Raw genomic sequence first — 17,080 nt, forward strand, 5'->3', positions numbered from 1 at the left:
CAGAACAATATACGGATATACGGTACTGCTAAATTGGATTGTTAATTTGTAATAATGCAATTTACAAAACCGATATGAACTATGATATATTGTTGTTCAATTCTGTTGCAACAAAAACAACCACGTACCGATTATGAGTATTGGCAGTTGATAATAATTCGTCTATATTGTGGTGAGATACTTCGATACATTATTTTGAATAAAAAGTGGCTTATTGGTCATCTAAAAGCCTGAACGGTTCCTAACTGATGGCGGGTGGATTCGATGGAAGCAGCACATGGAAACTCGAACACGGACAAGTTCGTCTTATCAACATGTTTGTATAGTACAACCTTTTAATTATATTTATGTTTGCAACATTTTTACAGATAAAAAGCTAGAATACACATTAAATAAAATGATTCAATTAGAAATAACCCGGATCTCATGCGTAGTATTTAAGTTGACTCGTGAATCAGACTTATTATTCATTGGTTTTATATAATTGTCAATGGTGCATGATTTCAATACAAACCGAACATTAGCAAGTGAAAAAAGTTTAACAAATTTCAATAGGAATGAGGGAATAAACCAAACTCTTTGTTTAAGCAGCAAGTTTATGACGCTCTCATAGTAATTTTTGTTAATAGCATCATATATCACACGACATTGCTTTCATTTACCAAAGAATTACACGATCTTAAATAGTTATGCGTTTCGAAAAATGACGACCACAAAATCTTACCAGAAGCACGTTGTTCTTCAAAAGAATTAAATCATTTCGGTATCTGTTCACGGTAAAAAGTTATTCTATATCAATCAATATACTTGTTTTTGCATTTAAATTATGTTTTCCTATCTAATGATGTTCATAGAATGCATTGCAATGTTACAACCTAGTCCAGACGAACACACTTAACAACGGGTAACGCTATGTCAAAACGGGTAAGATCAGTAGGACATACATGTAACCACCGAAATGTTCCTGATAAGAAACAGCATTCGGATTAAATCATCGATGTTAAAAGATGTTTGCATGAAACAGTATACAAGTCGTTATACATTAATTTATCATATTAATAAACTGATCTCAGAATTAATATATACTGTATTGAGAATACTTATTTGAATAAAGGTAGGTTTATTTGGAAGAAAATTGGCATAATTGTTCCGCACGATAGCGTTAACCCGACAATGCTGAAATAAAGCTAGTATTATAATTGTAAAAATAACTTAGACGGTCGAAAAAAAACATGTAAACGTCGTGTTACTTGTTTATTTAATGCACGTGTGTTTGATGGTGATAAAAAGTTTAATTAAGTCAAGTGTCGTTAAATGAGGGGTTTAACATGCTTTAATAAGGCGCAGATATGCACAATATAATGACCACTCATCTGCATTCTATGCACATAAAGCTGAGTGGTAGGCAAATTGATTTCCTCAAAACCTTTGCGCTAGAAGAGCTGTAATCAATATTGGCAAATCATTACGCGTTTCTTTATTTGCTATCAGTTGCAATTATCCCGATTATTTGATATCTCAAGCTCCGTTCATCATATCGGGCTTTTTATTTACATGGTCAACTACCATTCAATACATTTAAATTGATCACCGTCTATAAATGTTCAAGCAGTGATTTTTGAAACCTTCTATCAAATGACACGACAGGGATCATTGTTATTTTTCAATTTCTCACAATACGTTCAATTCGTTTTAAGTCTTGTCATCGACTAAACTTGTTTGGCTATTTTGAACATTAATTCGCTGTTGAACGAATTAGCGCAAATTTGCATTTAATTGCATTTAAGTCTTGATAAATTACTGACACTTTGTGAAATTCAATTCCTCAGACTAGACCATTAAGGACGTTAATGCTCGCTGAAAGAGTGATTTATTTTGTATAAAAAAGTAAAATGATGAAAAAAGCGAATACAATTTAAAAGAAAGTGATGGAACCACTTAGGATAGTCCGAGTATTTGAGTAAGTAAACGACAAGATTTTCGTTTTGATTTGGTTTTATCACACAGACTTATTGCGGCTCGCACATATTGCCATAAAGGAGTTTAATAAATGGGTGCACCGAATAAGTTGATATCTGTGTTATTTTCTGTTTAAATACCATGTAAAATTTAATTCCATATTTATTGTTTAAATTCAACAAGACCAATATTTGTTTTTGTTTTCTTTTATAGTGCTTAGTTTCTTATCAGGTTTTCATACTTTAGCGCTAATACATGCATTCATTACTTATCAGTAGATTCGCAATGCAAATGAAATTCTCTTTAACAGTCACAATCTGCATGTGTGCGTTGTTTGTGCTGCGATTATGCAAATATCTTTCATGGTTATTCAAAATGCAAGTTGTTTAACAGCAATAGGTATATTATTTAAGTCTGTTCACTTTGGATGGAAGTAATAGTGGTGTTGTTTGTTTCGGTCTTCTTTTTGCATATTCTGTTAAGGTATACCAAAATACATTTTACTGAGAAATGCTTGAATACAATATAAATATGCTTATACAATATAAATATGCTAGCATGCCATAATATAGTATTTAACTTCATTTGGTTGGAAGTATCAGTGGTGTTGTTTGTATTGGTCTTCTGTTTGTATATTCTGTTAAGGTATACCAGAATACATATGGTTGGAAGTATCAGTGGTGTTGTTTGCATGGTGTAGCATGCCATGATCTCGTGACTCTCCTTGTAGAGGGCCAACAAAGTACTGCAATATATTGTTGTTAAGTCGAACGAACCAATTTATGTCCTCCAGTGATCGCATGCCAATCCATCATAAAGCGTTAGACAAACGCAGAGTGAGTCGCAGAAAGAAGTCCCCCACCGAAGAAACGCGAAAGCGAAGTAAGATGTTGACCAAATTAACGCGTGGAGCGTCTAAAGCCGACCTGAAATCAGAGCCGCCGGCAAGGCCGACTACGCCGAAATATCTGAAAGACTACTTTGACTATGACAAGAACAGCAGTAGCGAGGAAAGCGCCAGTGATGAAGGTGAACGTAGCGCGCGAGAACACGAACCTACAAAACACTCAAATACGATAAAGCTAACATGTTATTCAAATGTTACTAAATATAATTAAACTAAACATGTTGTTTATTTTTAAACGTACACAATTGCAGATTCTTTGCCCCATTATTTGCAAACTTATGATTATTTTTTGAATATCATGTATCCAAGTTGTACATATATGTACTTTTTTATTGCTTTTTTATTTTCATTTGTTTTCTCGATTATTGGCTAACTTAAGATGCTATTTTAATGCCGTGTATCCAAGTTGTACATATATAACTTTTTTGAAATTAAAGCCTACCACACAGTGCTGTAAAGTGAAAACGTCAATTCAAGGTATAGCTCGACAACTTGTATTGGTCGGTTGTGATTTCTATTAGCTTATATTTCGCACCAGACTTGTGTACTGAATTTACACTCAGGGATTTCTTTACGGATGGGTTTTACGAGTTGTAAATGCTACCATAATGATGCAGTATCTTTGCTGAGTACTGGTATTCCTTTTCTATTTAATTCGTTCTCAACACGAAAACTGGTACATTCATATTTACGGTTAAGACCTCATTAATTACATACGAATACGTATCTAATGTGGGGCTTTAATAAATTAACAACTTTAGATAAGACAAAAGAGCCAGCTAAAACCCTGGACATGAGTCAGAAGATCTACCTGACTGCTTGCATCAAAGAGGGCGTGGCACCAAGACGGCGTCTTCTAAAGGGACTTACGCAGGACGGTCTGAACGTAAACAATTGTACCCTCGCACCGAGCGACATTAAGGCGCTGGCGTATGCTCTAACGGTGAGTAAAATACTTTTCTTAATTTACACCATCAATGTTTTTTAAGCTTCTACGGCACGGCTTTGACGGAGACAAAGATGACAATCTCGTTTTAGAGATATGATGTAGAGTAAGATCATTTGTTTTAAGTACCTATCATCCTCAAAAAGGGTATGAATGGGATTCGTCATTTCGTAAATAATTAAAAGTGTTTACCTACAAATGACAATGGTTAAATAACGTGTTGGTATAATTATGAAATATAAATAATGTTTAAAAAATTATAACGTTCACAATATAGTCATCATAAAACACATCAAATCTAAATCATATTCAACATTAAACAAGCTTTAATTCATCAGGTATAAGTTATCTCAATAACCATATGTTGCTATGCAAACACACTGTGAACATGTTTTTTAAGATACATTCGAATGTATAGTGTTTTATTCAAACTTGCGATTTTTTTATTTTAATTTAATTTGAAATGTTGCCTGTATTTTATGCAATCACTTGCCTTCAATGATTTGTCTGAGTTTCAAATCGTAATTTTAAAATGACCGAATGTGTGTTTTGTCTAGTACAATTGTTTTGGGTCTCATAGTTTGGCAAACTTTTCTTTTCTTAAATAAAAGACTTCATTTTAAAGTAAGGTTTCTTTCTCAAAGTGCATGCAGTTGCGGTTTAACGTTATGCGTATTTGATTAAATTTGGCATTGTCCTTGTGCTGCAGACAAACATGTGCGTGACGTCATTAGATCTGAGCGGCAACGAGATTGGTCGGGAAGGCATGGAATATCTGGTGGAAATGTTGGAAGAGAATATGACCGTCACCGAGCTGGTGAGAAAGCTTTTAAATATGTCATCATGAAATATAGATGTTGCCAATATGTATATGTTTTAAATAAATATATAATCATGTGGTGTCATCGAATTGTTGGGCGCTAATCAGACGATCTTTACAAATGAAAGACAGACAAGTTAAAGCTACGAAATGCCAAGTGTGTGTGTCATGATTTTGCAGAAAATGTAATATCATTCTTTATTAACTGAAATTGGGTTCGTCCAAGTTTTTCAAAATTTAATATTGTTAAAAAACCAAGTGCATTCGAAAAAGGTTTAAATGAGCGAAAGTATGCGTTTAATTATTGTTTCATCAAACATCTTTCTTTATTTTCAACAAACCATTGCACGTATTTTTCAGCGTTTGTCTAACGCGAGGCTGGGTCTATATGAGGTGCTCCTTCTCACAGAAATGTTGTCAGAGAATATGCGCATCACCACTCTGGAGGTCTCAGGTAGGCAAGGGCGCTGTACACTCACCAATCATTTACTTTGAGAGCATTCTGCATCTTTCTCCAGTCAGAGATGGTCATTTATGTGGGCTGACTTTTGGTTGATGAAAAACTTTCGTTTTCGCTCTCCGGAGTTTTCTCTTTATTTATTATACACTGACTTTTGTTTGGTAAGAGTCAGACTTGTTCTCCGATCTCAGCCAAACTACACAAACATAATTATGAATGGCACCGCAAAGAGCGCTTAAACTATTTTATTGCTGTTAAACATTAGTTCTGAATAATACAATGAATATATTTTTTATTTAAGAAAATGAGTCGCGTTCTGAGAAAACTGGGCTTAATGCATGTGCGTAAAGTGTCATCCCAGATTAGCCTGTGCAGTCCGCACATGCTAATCAGGGACGACACTTTCCGCATTAACTGGATTTTCGTGTAAAAGAGACTTTATTTAAACGAAAAATACCATAAAAGCGGAAAGTGTTGTTCTTGATTAGCCTGTACGGACTGCACAGGCTAATCTGGGATGACATTTAACGCACATGTATTAAGCCCTGTTTTCTCAGAACGCGTCACTTAATGCTGTTGTTCTTCGAAGGCAACGATCTTGATGACGAGTGCGCCAAGTGTTTTGCAGAGGCGTTAAAGGTAACATGCCATAATAAGTGTATATATTACATCTAAATGTGTCTTGTTCTGAGAAAATTGGGTTTAATGCATGTGCGTAAAGTTTCGTCCCAGATTAGCCTGTGCAGTCCGCACAGCCTAATAAGGGGCGACACTTTCCGCTTTTATGGTATTTTCCGTTTAAAGGAAGTCCCTTCTTACAGAAAATCTTGTTAAGGCGGAAAGTGTCGTCCCTGATTAGCCTGTGCGGACTGCACAGGCTAATTTGGGACGACACATTACGCACATGCATCATGCCCAGTTTTCTCAGAACTCGACTCAAATATAGAAGTAAGTGTAAAAACTTCGTTTATAGTACATGTACTTGTATATGTACTGATTAATATTGCATATCAAATAAACTACTTGTATATGTAGTGGTTTATATTGCATTGTAGATATCAAACGTATATATATATGTAGTAATTTATCAAGCGTTTTAGATTTCCTAGTTACACATCAAGTCGGTGTGTAGACTATCATGTCATGCATATATGCTTTAATATCCATGAAGGCGTGACTGTTGCGTGAAGGCGTGACTGTGCTTTTTTAATTTGCAAAAGGTTTGAGTAAGATTCATTTTACATTTTTAATATACTTAAAATTCACAAAGCATAATAGTTCACTGTAAACAACGTGACAGTTGACAATCATGCGCACAATGAGCTACTCTGTTCATGGTCATTTTGCAGTATAACAGAAAGATCAAGAAGCTGAATCTCAGCCATAACAAGTTCAACGAGACCGGAGGAAAGATTCTTGCAAAATCTATAGGTTCGTAACGCGTTCCGCACTATTCAGATAGAACGTAGTAAATACAATTTGTACGTCAACGTTATTTGAGACGTTAATTGAAACTTTAATAAATTGTAATTACGATTAACAATAATACGTACATTTAAGAGAAAAATCGAACTCAAATAAAAGATGTGCTATGCAAAGTAATTGGCACATCTAACAACCTTCTTCGTGGAACAACCTTTTCAGTATCCAAAATAGGAATCTCATATAACTTTGTTTGTTAAAGCCGCAATAACAATGCAAAGTCAACCATTATGATCAACAATCAGTAGGTAAATGGAATTAATAAGCTGAATTTGGGTTTCTTTCAGAGACGAATGATTCCATCGAGTATCTCGACATGAGTTGGAACTCCATACGGATGCTGGGTGCAATAGCATGGGGAGACACGCTCTACGTACGTACGCACGCATTCAATAGCATAAACACGCCTAGCGTACATGTTCGTACAAATCCAGGCAATATAAAAGGGATGAACTACTTACGTAATGCAATATGCAATATCATGGTTAAACACGCTTTAGGTACGCATGCAGTCATACAATAGCATGGGGATACACGCTTTACGTGATCACGCAGGTATGCATATGGAGGTACGCGTTACGTCTGACATCAAGCATGCACTAACATCGGAAGACACGCTTACGTAAATTAGCAATTAATAGAGGGGGGGGGGGGCGCTTTACGTACATACACAAGCATGCGATAGCATGGGGAGACACCCTTTACGAACGCATGCAAGCATGAAATAGAATGTGGAGACATGCTTAACGCACGCGCGCCAGCATGCAATAGATTGTGGAAACGCCGTAAACGTATGAACGCAAGCATGCAGTAACAAGGGGGGGGGGGACAAGCATTTCTTACGTACACAAGCATGCAAAAGCATGTTGAGATACGCTTTATGTACGAACTCAATCACATAATAGCATTATGAACAAACGCAAGCATGAAGTAGCATGACGCGACACGGTTAACGTACGTTCGCAAGATTGCAGTTTGTACACAGCCATGCAATGGTAGGGGTAACACGCCATACGTACATACGTGAGCAGGAAATAGCATAGGTGAGATACGCTTTAAAGGGATCTTTTCACGCTTTGGTAAATTGACAAAATTGAAAAAAGTTGTTTCAGATTCGCAAATTTTCGTTTTAGTTATGATATTTGTGAGGAAACAGTAATACTGAACATTTACCATGGTCTAATATAGCCATTATATGCATCTTTTGACGATTTTAAAACCTAAAAATTATAAAGCGTTGCAACGCGAAACGATTGAATAATTTGGAGAGTTCTGTTTTTGTCGTTAAATTTTGTGAAACTACGAAGATTGCTTATATAATGTATAAAATACTTCAAGTATATGTACTCGGCGGAATAGCTCAGTAGGCTAAAGCGTTTTTACTTCAGGACTCTGGCAGGACTCCAGGGGTCACTGGTTCGAAACCTGGTCCGGGCAATGTGCTTTTCCTTTTTTTAATTTTATTCTTGATTTTTTACTGGAGCTTTTACGATCCAATGTTTACATTTATCGATATAAAGCATTTAATGAATAAGTTAAAAAAATGCCAAAATCTGTGAAAAGGCCCCTTTAAGAACGTGCGCAGGAATACATCAGCAAAGAAACACATGTTTAGCGTAACTACACAAACATATAATAGCATTTTAGACTCGTGTTACATATGCCAGAATGCAAACGCATGGGCATAAACCTATTACGTACGAACGCAAACATGAAGAAGTATGGAGAGCTGCTTTTTATGTATGTACGCACGAATGCTATACGATGGAGAGACACTCTTTTTAAAAGTGCACAAGCATGCAATAGTATGGATCACACGCTTTACGTACGTACGTACGTACGCATGCATGCAATAATGTGGAGAGACAGGATTAACGTAACGTACGCAAGCATGCAAGAACATTGGAAGACGCGATATACGAATTAACAAAAACGTGTAATATCATCGAGAAACACGCTTCACGTACGTACGCATGTATGTAATGGCACGGGGGACACGATTTACGTTCGTTCGTTATCATCTGGTAGCATGGGAAGAAACAATTAACAAATGTACAAAGCGATCAGTAGCATAGGAACACACATTTTTACGATATGCATGCGAACGTAATCTTGAAATAGCATGACGATACACATTTTGCCCCATTGGTGGAAAAAGGTACCATGTGCCTGCTTATTTCAATGTCACGTGGTACCTTTTTGCACCTATATGGCGATTTAAAGTACGTACAAAAGCAGGCAACAACATTTGGAGACAGGTTCTACATACCTACGGAAGTATTTACCACACGTCTTGCACTTGCAGATAATTAAATCTGATCTATTGTAGTGCGTATAATATCAAATATTAATAATCAAATATTAATATTAGAAGCTGTTACCATACGCCGTTTAAACACAGTACTTGCACATGTGTTTGAACGGTGGATTCACACACAATGCGTGCATGTGTGTTTCAATGGTGGATTTGCACAAAAATAATTCATGCACATGTGTTTAAACGGTGGATATACACACAATTCGTGCACATGATGTGTTTAAACGGTGGATTTACATGAATAACACTGTTCAATTAAGTACTTAACTGTACTGAAACTATGTATTTCCAGGTAAAACAATGTTTGTTTAATGCACTAAACTACTATGGAACGTTATATATTTCACTGTAAAACAAATTCACATGAGGACCTGCTTAAACTGTATTGGAGAGGCTAACTTCCCTGCATAGCCATGATGAACTGTATTAAATTGTACACGAACTATGTATTTCCTTGTAGAACAATGTTGACTTGAAACACCTAAATCTGTCTTGGAACGGATTTGGGGACGAAGGGGCCGCGTCCATTGGAGAAGCTCTGGAGGAGAACAACACCTTGCTGACGCTTGACCTCTCATGTAACCGGATAGGGTTCGAAGGAAGCCGCGCCATTGCGAAGGCGCTCGGAAACAACTCGTCGTTAGAGTCGCTCGCGGTAATTCTGTCGACGACGACTTGCTCAATATTTATATGTATTTGTCTTGTGTTGTATGATCTTTTGTATTTCATATTTATTTGTGCTTAATGGAAAACATATCATAGTTTTAATCAAAAGTATTTCAAACCAAAAATAATTATTAACATTTGTCATTGGATTAAATCACCATTATTCTAAATATGCGTTGCCGATTATAGCAGCACTTATACATTATTTAAAAAGTTGAATATATATGTAAAAAATAATTTTGTTAAAATATTGCAGCTAAGCCAAAATCCAGTCACAACCCAGGGCGCTGTTGAGCTACTTACACATTTACAGATAAATGACGAGTCAAAACTGCAGGAACTACTTCTTGAGGTTCAAAAGTTGTCATTTGCAAAACAACACGATGGCATCTATACCAGATTGCATAACTGTTCATTTTAAATGAAACAAAAATTGTTAAGTTGATTGTGTCGCATTATTTTCAGCCATAGTATTTCATTGAAATGCATGCATAATAATTCCTCATATAGAATCTTGAGAACAGACATAGGTTATTAATGGTTATTGCATAAAAACATGTATGAATTGAAACATCCTTATTATATCGGACCAGTACATGTACCTTGCATATTTCGTCATTGTGTAGAAATCTTCTAACTTAATGTGTGTTTGTTTTCAGGGAACACAAGTGACCAATGAGGCTGATGATCTGTACGAAGAAATCCGAGGTTTCCGAAGCGAGTTCAAATTCGTTCACGGTGGTCACGTGATATCACCGGATACGCTTGCCTTTAAAACTGTCAAACCAGAGGAAAAGAATTGTCGAAGCAATAAATCTTGACGCAGTGCTATATGAAAAAAATCAGTGGTGTGCTGTTTATTTATGACGTTGTAATAAAGTTTGTTACTCTAAAACAAAGATTTGTTCCGAACTTTATCATGAGTTCGTAACAGAAATAAAAAATAAAAAATATCGCTCCGATATTTATCTTGACATCGCATTTCGTGACCGAGCGTCATAAATGCATAATAGAAAAATATCACCGCTTCGTCCAAAGAAATGCTTTCGTTATTATGAATAGTTCCACATTTTCAAACGCACCACGTTTAATGTACTATTTACCAAATTACGAATTTAGAGCATCCGATAGTTCTTCGCACAACTCAATAACATTTGTCATACAAAGAACAGACGCATATCTACACGACCGTCACTCTGACATTATATAAAAGTCAATCATGAATCGAATATGCAAAGAAATCAACTCTATATATTTGCATATCTGCACTTTATACATATGATCAGGAGCAATACTACTTAAGGAAAGACATTTCAATCCGCTCAGTGGTTCGGTGTTTACTGTACATTTCAGACAAAAAATGAATTGAAACGCGTAACGTGAATCAAATACATGTATTTACAGCAAACATATATACGCTTGTATTTTTAAGCAATTAAAACGCTGATTAAAAAAAGTGTAAAAGTTAAAAATAAAATGTAGTACCCGAACATCAACAAATAACGTGATTTTATACAATTGGAAATGATTTCCTTATGTTCACTTGACATTTCTTTTAAAGCAATCCCCAACCGGAGTTATCGTTTCATGTTCTCACATATGTTTTGTAATGTAAACATCGTGATCGCTATTTGGGCGAACGACATTGCCCCATTTTGGTAATCCTTACTAATCTACGCATATTTGATCATACTACACAAAGATAACATTTTGAGCCTGCATCAAATGAGTCTCAATGTGTCATATCTGCGTAATCTTCTATTTATGAATTTGAGCCGTGGTCTGTGACTAGGGGGTTTAATGCGAATGCGCAAAGTGTCGTCTCGGATTAGACTGTGCAGTTCGACACTTTCCGCCTAAGGTGGATTTTATCAAGAAGATACTTTCTTTGAACAGAAATTATCATAAAAGCGGAAAGCGTCGTTCCTGATTAGCCCGTGCAACTGCACAGGCTGATATGGGACGACAGTTTACGCACGTACATTAAACCCCCTTTTCACAGAGCACGGCTCATTTCATTTAAGTAAAGAAGAACAGATGTATTGATAGAGAGTAAGTTGGTTCCTTGTTCCTAGTTCCTTATTCCTTATTCGAATAAGGAATTAGGAACTGTTCCTTATTCACGCCTAACAAATTTGTTACAGGGTTTTAAAGAAAAATAATGAAACATTTCTGAAGTAAATCAACACAAAATAACTCAAATACATTTACTTTATGTATTACGTTACATTTTCATGTTTCTTCCTCGCGCTTGCATAAGATTTCTTGTTTAAACCGAACTGATATTTTCCAATTCGAATACTAACTTCACATCCACAAAACCTAAAGCATATACAATTATTTTACATGTATGTGATATAAAAGTGCAATCTCGTACATTTAAACATGTTTGTTTTTATTTATAATCCAGTTCCTTATCCGCGTCTGAATAAGGAAAAAGGAATCAGTTCCTTATTCAAGCCGAATAAGGAACTGACATTTTCTTACTTGAACATCAATGAAATTGATCCAAAGTTAATCACATATAAATGATCATATTATTTATATATTGGTTGTATATGTAAAATACTAATTGCAATACATTTTTACTATGTTTTTCAGTAATGATAATCCAATTCCTTATTCAGTTTGAATAAGGAATAAGGAGCTGTTTTTTTATTCCTTATTGAAATCGAAAAAGGAACTGGACTATTCTTTCTATCAATTATAAATCAAAATGAACCAACGAGACGAATAACTCAACGAAAATTATTGTCAATGTATGTCGGGTGTGAAAAATAGTATTTAAAGTACATTTCTACTTTGTTTTATTTAATGATAACATATTCGGTTTGAATAAGGAATAAGGAACCAGTTCCTTAACCCTTTTTTAATCCGAATAAGGAACTAGGTTATCATTAAATGAAATTTAGAAGAGATGTACTGCATTTAATGTTTTTGAAATCTAACCTATATTAACAATGATTTTCATTGATTTATTGGTCTATTTGGTTCATTTTAATATCTTGTTTAGTATGAAAATGACATTTCCTTATGTGATTTGAATAAGGGATAAGGAACCAGTTCCTTATTCCTTTTTCAATCCGAATAAGGAACTAGGTTATCATAAAATAAAACTAAGTAGAGATGAGCTGCAATTGATGTTTGTGATACCCAACCTACATTTACAATGATTTTCATGGATTTTTTGGTCTCTGGTTCATTTTAATATTTTGTTCAGTATGAAAATGCCAGTTCCTTATTCGATTTGAATCAGTTCCTTATTCCTTTTCAATCCTAATAAGGAACTAAGTTATCATTCATTGTAACTTAGTAGAGATGTACTGCAATTCATGTTTTTGATACATGACCTACATTTACAATGCTTTGCATTGATTTATTGGTCTCTTTGGTTCATTTTAATTGTTTGTTTAGTATAAAAATGCCAGTTCCTTATTCGATTTGACTAAGGAATAAGGAAACTTATTCTTATCCTTATTCACACTGAATAAGGAACTGTGTTATTATTTAAGAAAACTAGATGGAAATATATTGTTATACATATGTTTAACTTCTAACCTACAATTACCACGATTTTCATTGACATTTAGTATTCTTTGGTTTATTATATTTTTTGTTTTGGTAAGGCAATATCATTTCCTTATTATCGTCTTCATAATACTTGTTTTCAGCGTGTATCGTCGAATAGATTATAAAAAGAAATGTGAGAGAATACGCCCACATAACATAATCAAGCTTAAATAATCCTCACTATATATTAAATATAACATATCCGAAAGTGATTTTCCGAAATACAGGCTTCCGAATAAGGAACTAATTTGACGCACATTCCTTATTCAGAGGCCATAATTTCGGATATTTAAATTCGGGCCATTCTAGAATAGTGCAGATATATATTCGTTATTATTGGCTATTTTAATGTTAGATTTTTTTTTATATCTCTGATACAGTTCTTGAAGTATTTTATGACCCATACTTCTGGAGAAGACTATCCGATAGCCGAATACTAGTCATGTTTAGCTATCACACACTGTTCTTATACCTAAACAGTAACAAAAGGGTATTTCAGGATGCAAAGCGATTTTAATTCGTCAAAATGAAAGCAAGACTGCACCGGAAGCAGCGATCTAGGTGCCTCAAGTGGATTTTTAAAGTTTAATGGAGATGCATCAATATTTTATTTTATAATTCAAACGCATGCGCGCATACTAACTGTAAAAGTGTGTGTTCTTCATAGATTTTTTTTAGTGCGAAAACGCGCTTTCTCGCTCATGCAGACCAACGGTATATCCGGCGACCTTAATTCTCGGCACACGACTATTGACTGTGGGGTTCTGCAAACGACGATGGCTTCTATGGTAAACTGTCTCACGCCGATCTTATCGTAACAGTTCCGCTCTGTATTCGTACCGAATGTCAATATTTTGGTCAGCGTTCTCGTCAGTGCGACGGCACTGACGTCACCATAGGACGTGACTGCACCGGAAGCAGCGACTCAGGGGCCTCTAGAAATCTGGAAAGTTTCATACAGATGCCTCCGTATTTTGTTTTTCAATTAAAAAAACAAATGCGTATGACAGCTTTACTTGAATGCTTATATTTAAACATTTCTATCTCCGAAAACGCGTCTTCTTCATCTTGGATGCCAACGGTACATCCGGCAATTTTCAACATTGCCACCAGATTAAAGGTCGTGATAAACGACAAAATAGCGCTGGTCTTGGTGGTAACCAGTCCTATTTGTTCCGATGTTAGTGCACCTGGTTACTATTTGCCACGAAAAAAACTGGTTATCATGACGCAAACAATTATTTAGAAATGTACTACAATACATATGTTTGATACCCAACCTACATTTAAAATGATTTTCATTGATATATTGGTCTCTTCGGTTCATATTATTTGCGTGTGTGTATGTGTGTGTGTACGTGCAAATAAAATCAAAATTTATTCAATGTCGGTGTGAGAATAACGTGTATATAATATAAGCTATGTATAGCTTTTGACCGACGTGTGTGTGTTATCACGTGAAAAATTATATAAACTAAAAATTCTTATTGTATCTTATATTTAGATCGGACGTTAATTATAACAATGAATTCGGTGACGTATTGCTTCAATGGTAAATGGCGCATGCTACTTTGATAGCATGTAGTAAACACCCATTCGAGGAAGTTATTTTTACTTCAAAATAATGTAACAAAAACAAACCCAGGGAAGTTATTATCAAAAACCAAAAAAACACACTCACAAAACACAATATGATTGTGATGTGACTATTGCAAAGCTTCGCGCGATAGAGATCTAAACACGCTATCTCAAAAATTCAATCGGTCTGAACAAGCATTCCATATGAAACTAGACATGCTTAAACCTTCACCCATACGAAGGTTTTACATATTTTTACGTGAATCATCAGGAAGTAAAAAAGTAAAAAGAAATTCATTCAGTTTGATATGTTTGTGACCAGTCTTATTGTCCACTGATATACGTAAGAGGCTTGGACAAATCAGACCAAGGCTTTAAAGTAATGCAATATTTGATTACTTGAGCAAGTAAAAAATTGTGAGCTACAAACATACTGAATTTAACTGTACACATACAGCGCTCTTGATCAGGAACCTGGAGATGAGCAACAGTACTCTTCAAATAACGACAAAAAGAGTCATCAAGTAATGCAATGGAATACGTTTTCAAGTGTTCATTTATGATGATGTCTCAAAGCACGTACCGTCACACATTGCAAGTGATGCAGTTTAGTAAAACAATTATTGTGATTAGTTAATATTTCATGACTTAACTCATAATGCAACTAGTAATACCCCTGCTTTACATTAAATAAATGTGCTTAATACTAAATGCAACAATTATAAAATATATATTTAAATCTGTAAACAAACTTAAAGATATAATATTACCTGATGTATTTCCAACTTTTAATTCAGGATGCAACTGGAAAAATACACATTATTATAATCAACCCTTAATATTGAAAAAATATCCAATTTTTAGAAACTCTCAGCACTTAACGTATACAAGTCGGTTCCCTGTTTTTTGTTCTACAATCAAATGCCTGGTACATTTGCTGAAATAATACAACTTTACAACTTTTCCGAAAAAGGTCAACGTTTTGATTGCTGCGATACTATATAACCGAAAAACTCTAGTTATATATCGTGAACCAAGCTAGTAAAGTTGCCTCATCTGTAAGTTTGAACCTGTTTATTTAAGTTCGATTTCATCGAAAGCCTAGGGCTTATTTGAACGCTCCAACCCCCCGTTTTTAGAGGCCTGTTAAGATCCTTCTAGTTATTTAAATTTTGTAAGCGGAATAGCAAATTGTGTTTGCGTTAGACATCTGTTCATGCGGAATTCATACGCTTGGTAATTAAGCCACTACGCATCATATAAAGAGAGACTCATCAATTTTTACCTTGTGAACTCAATTTTTTGCCTAATTTTAGCAAAACAGGGTCAGGATGTTAATATTGAAAATATTGGACAAGTTAAATATTGGGCCATTTGGGGTGAAAAACTATGTCACGAGGGCAAAATAAGGGAAAACATTATGAACACTTTAGAAATCACTGTTTGATTTGATCTTTATGAAACTTTGTCAGAATGCTTGTTTCAATAAATATGTAGGTCAAGTTTGATAATGGGTAATTTCCGTTCAAATATTAGGTCATTGGGCAAATTTCCGGAAAACCTTGTGAATACTCCAGAAGTCACTGTTTCGATTGTATCTATACCAAATTTTGTCAGAATTTTTGCCTTAGTTATATGAAGGACAAGATGGGTCATCTGGGGTAAAAATACTAGGTCATGCATCAAAACCAAGTTTTTATGAGTGATTAATGATTGTCATGTAAGCAATATAGGGCAACCATGGCCCTATTGTTTCATTAAGTGGAACTTAAACATAGATTGACCAGTATTTCTGATAATTCGTATCTCTACAATGAAGTTGAATAACGATGTAAGTCTGTTGTCGATATTGTTGATGCATAATTTACAACATGTGAATAAAATATCGTCATTCGAGCAAGATTGTTCAATATTTAATGCTTTGGTTATAAAAGAACTAATTAAGAACAACTGCGAGCTTTTCTTATCAAATTGATAAACTTGACTATGTTTATATGAATATCTAATTCTATAAAAAAAACTAAGCTATCTTTAAGTTTGTCAAATAATGATGAGAAATTGGGTGAAATATTTGGGTTTTCTTTATGTACGAAATATTGACAAGTATATCAGTGGCGAGTATGCATGACGGTCAAAAGATAAAATATTTGGATCTGGTGTATGTTTAACAACAAAGGGGTTACAATGCTGTTGACACAAGCCTTAGGCTGTATTTGCATTATTTATTGGTATCACAATGCTGTTTAACGTGTGCATACTTGAATAGTGACTTCTCCAGTAGGTTGAAGTTCAGCCAATGAGAAATAAACACGCATAGAACACTGACCAATGGGATTCATAACTGAGTTTCACGGGGCAGATGTTAGAGGGAAATA

General features: G+C 34.9%; 1 protein-coding gene across 3 annotated transcripts; it reads left to right on the forward strand.

Annotated features, from left to right (window-relative positions):
* LOC127874904 (leucine-rich repeat-containing protein 74A-like) lies at positions 1-10,447 on the forward strand. Of its 3 annotated transcripts, none has more exons than XM_052419589.1 (11): positions 1-316; positions 2,753-2,988; positions 3,628-3,809; positions 4,522-4,629; positions 4,993-5,086; positions 5,682-5,731; positions 6,442-6,523; positions 6,862-6,947; positions 9,352-9,546; positions 9,814-9,909; positions 10,217-10,447. In XM_052419589.1, the coding sequence occupies exons 1-11, from the start codon at positions 249-251 to the stop codon at positions 10,376-10,378; spliced, it is 1,359 nt and encodes a 452-aa protein (XP_052275549.1). In that variant the 5' UTR covers positions 1-248; the 3' UTR covers positions 10,379-10,447. The 3 variants fall into 3 exon arrangements, with proteins under 3 accessions (XP_052275549.1, XP_052275551.1, XP_052275550.1); XM_052419591.1 differs by lacking the exon at positions 1-316 and adding an exon at positions 2,245-2,358; XM_052419590.1 differs by lacking the exon at positions 1-316 and adding an exon at positions 2,299-2,442.
* The last annotated feature ends 6,633 nt before the right edge of the window (positions 10,448-17,080 follow it).

Source organism: Dreissena polymorpha, chromosome 3 (genome assembly GCF_020536995.1).
Source record: "Dreissena polymorpha isolate Duluth1 chromosome 3, UMN_Dpol_1.0, whole genome shotgun sequence".
In the NCBI taxonomy this organism is placed as follows: domain Eukaryota; kingdom Metazoa; phylum Mollusca; class Bivalvia; order Myida; family Dreissenidae; genus Dreissena; species Dreissena polymorpha.

Bases quoted from the DNA above. Each gene is read 5' to 3' on its own strand.
- LOC127874904 (XM_052419589.1), top strand. From the start codon at position 249: ATGGCGGGTGGATTCGATGGAAGCAGCACATGGAAACTCGAACACGGA. The intron at 2,989-3,627 runs GTGAACGTAGCG...TAACAACTTTAG, and splicing joins GGAAAGCGCCAGTGATGAAG to ATAAGACAAAAGAGCCAGCT. The intron at 9,910-10,216 runs GTTCAAAAGTTG...GTTTGTTTTCAG, and splicing joins TGCAGGAACTACTTCTTGAG to GGAACACAAGTGACCAATGA.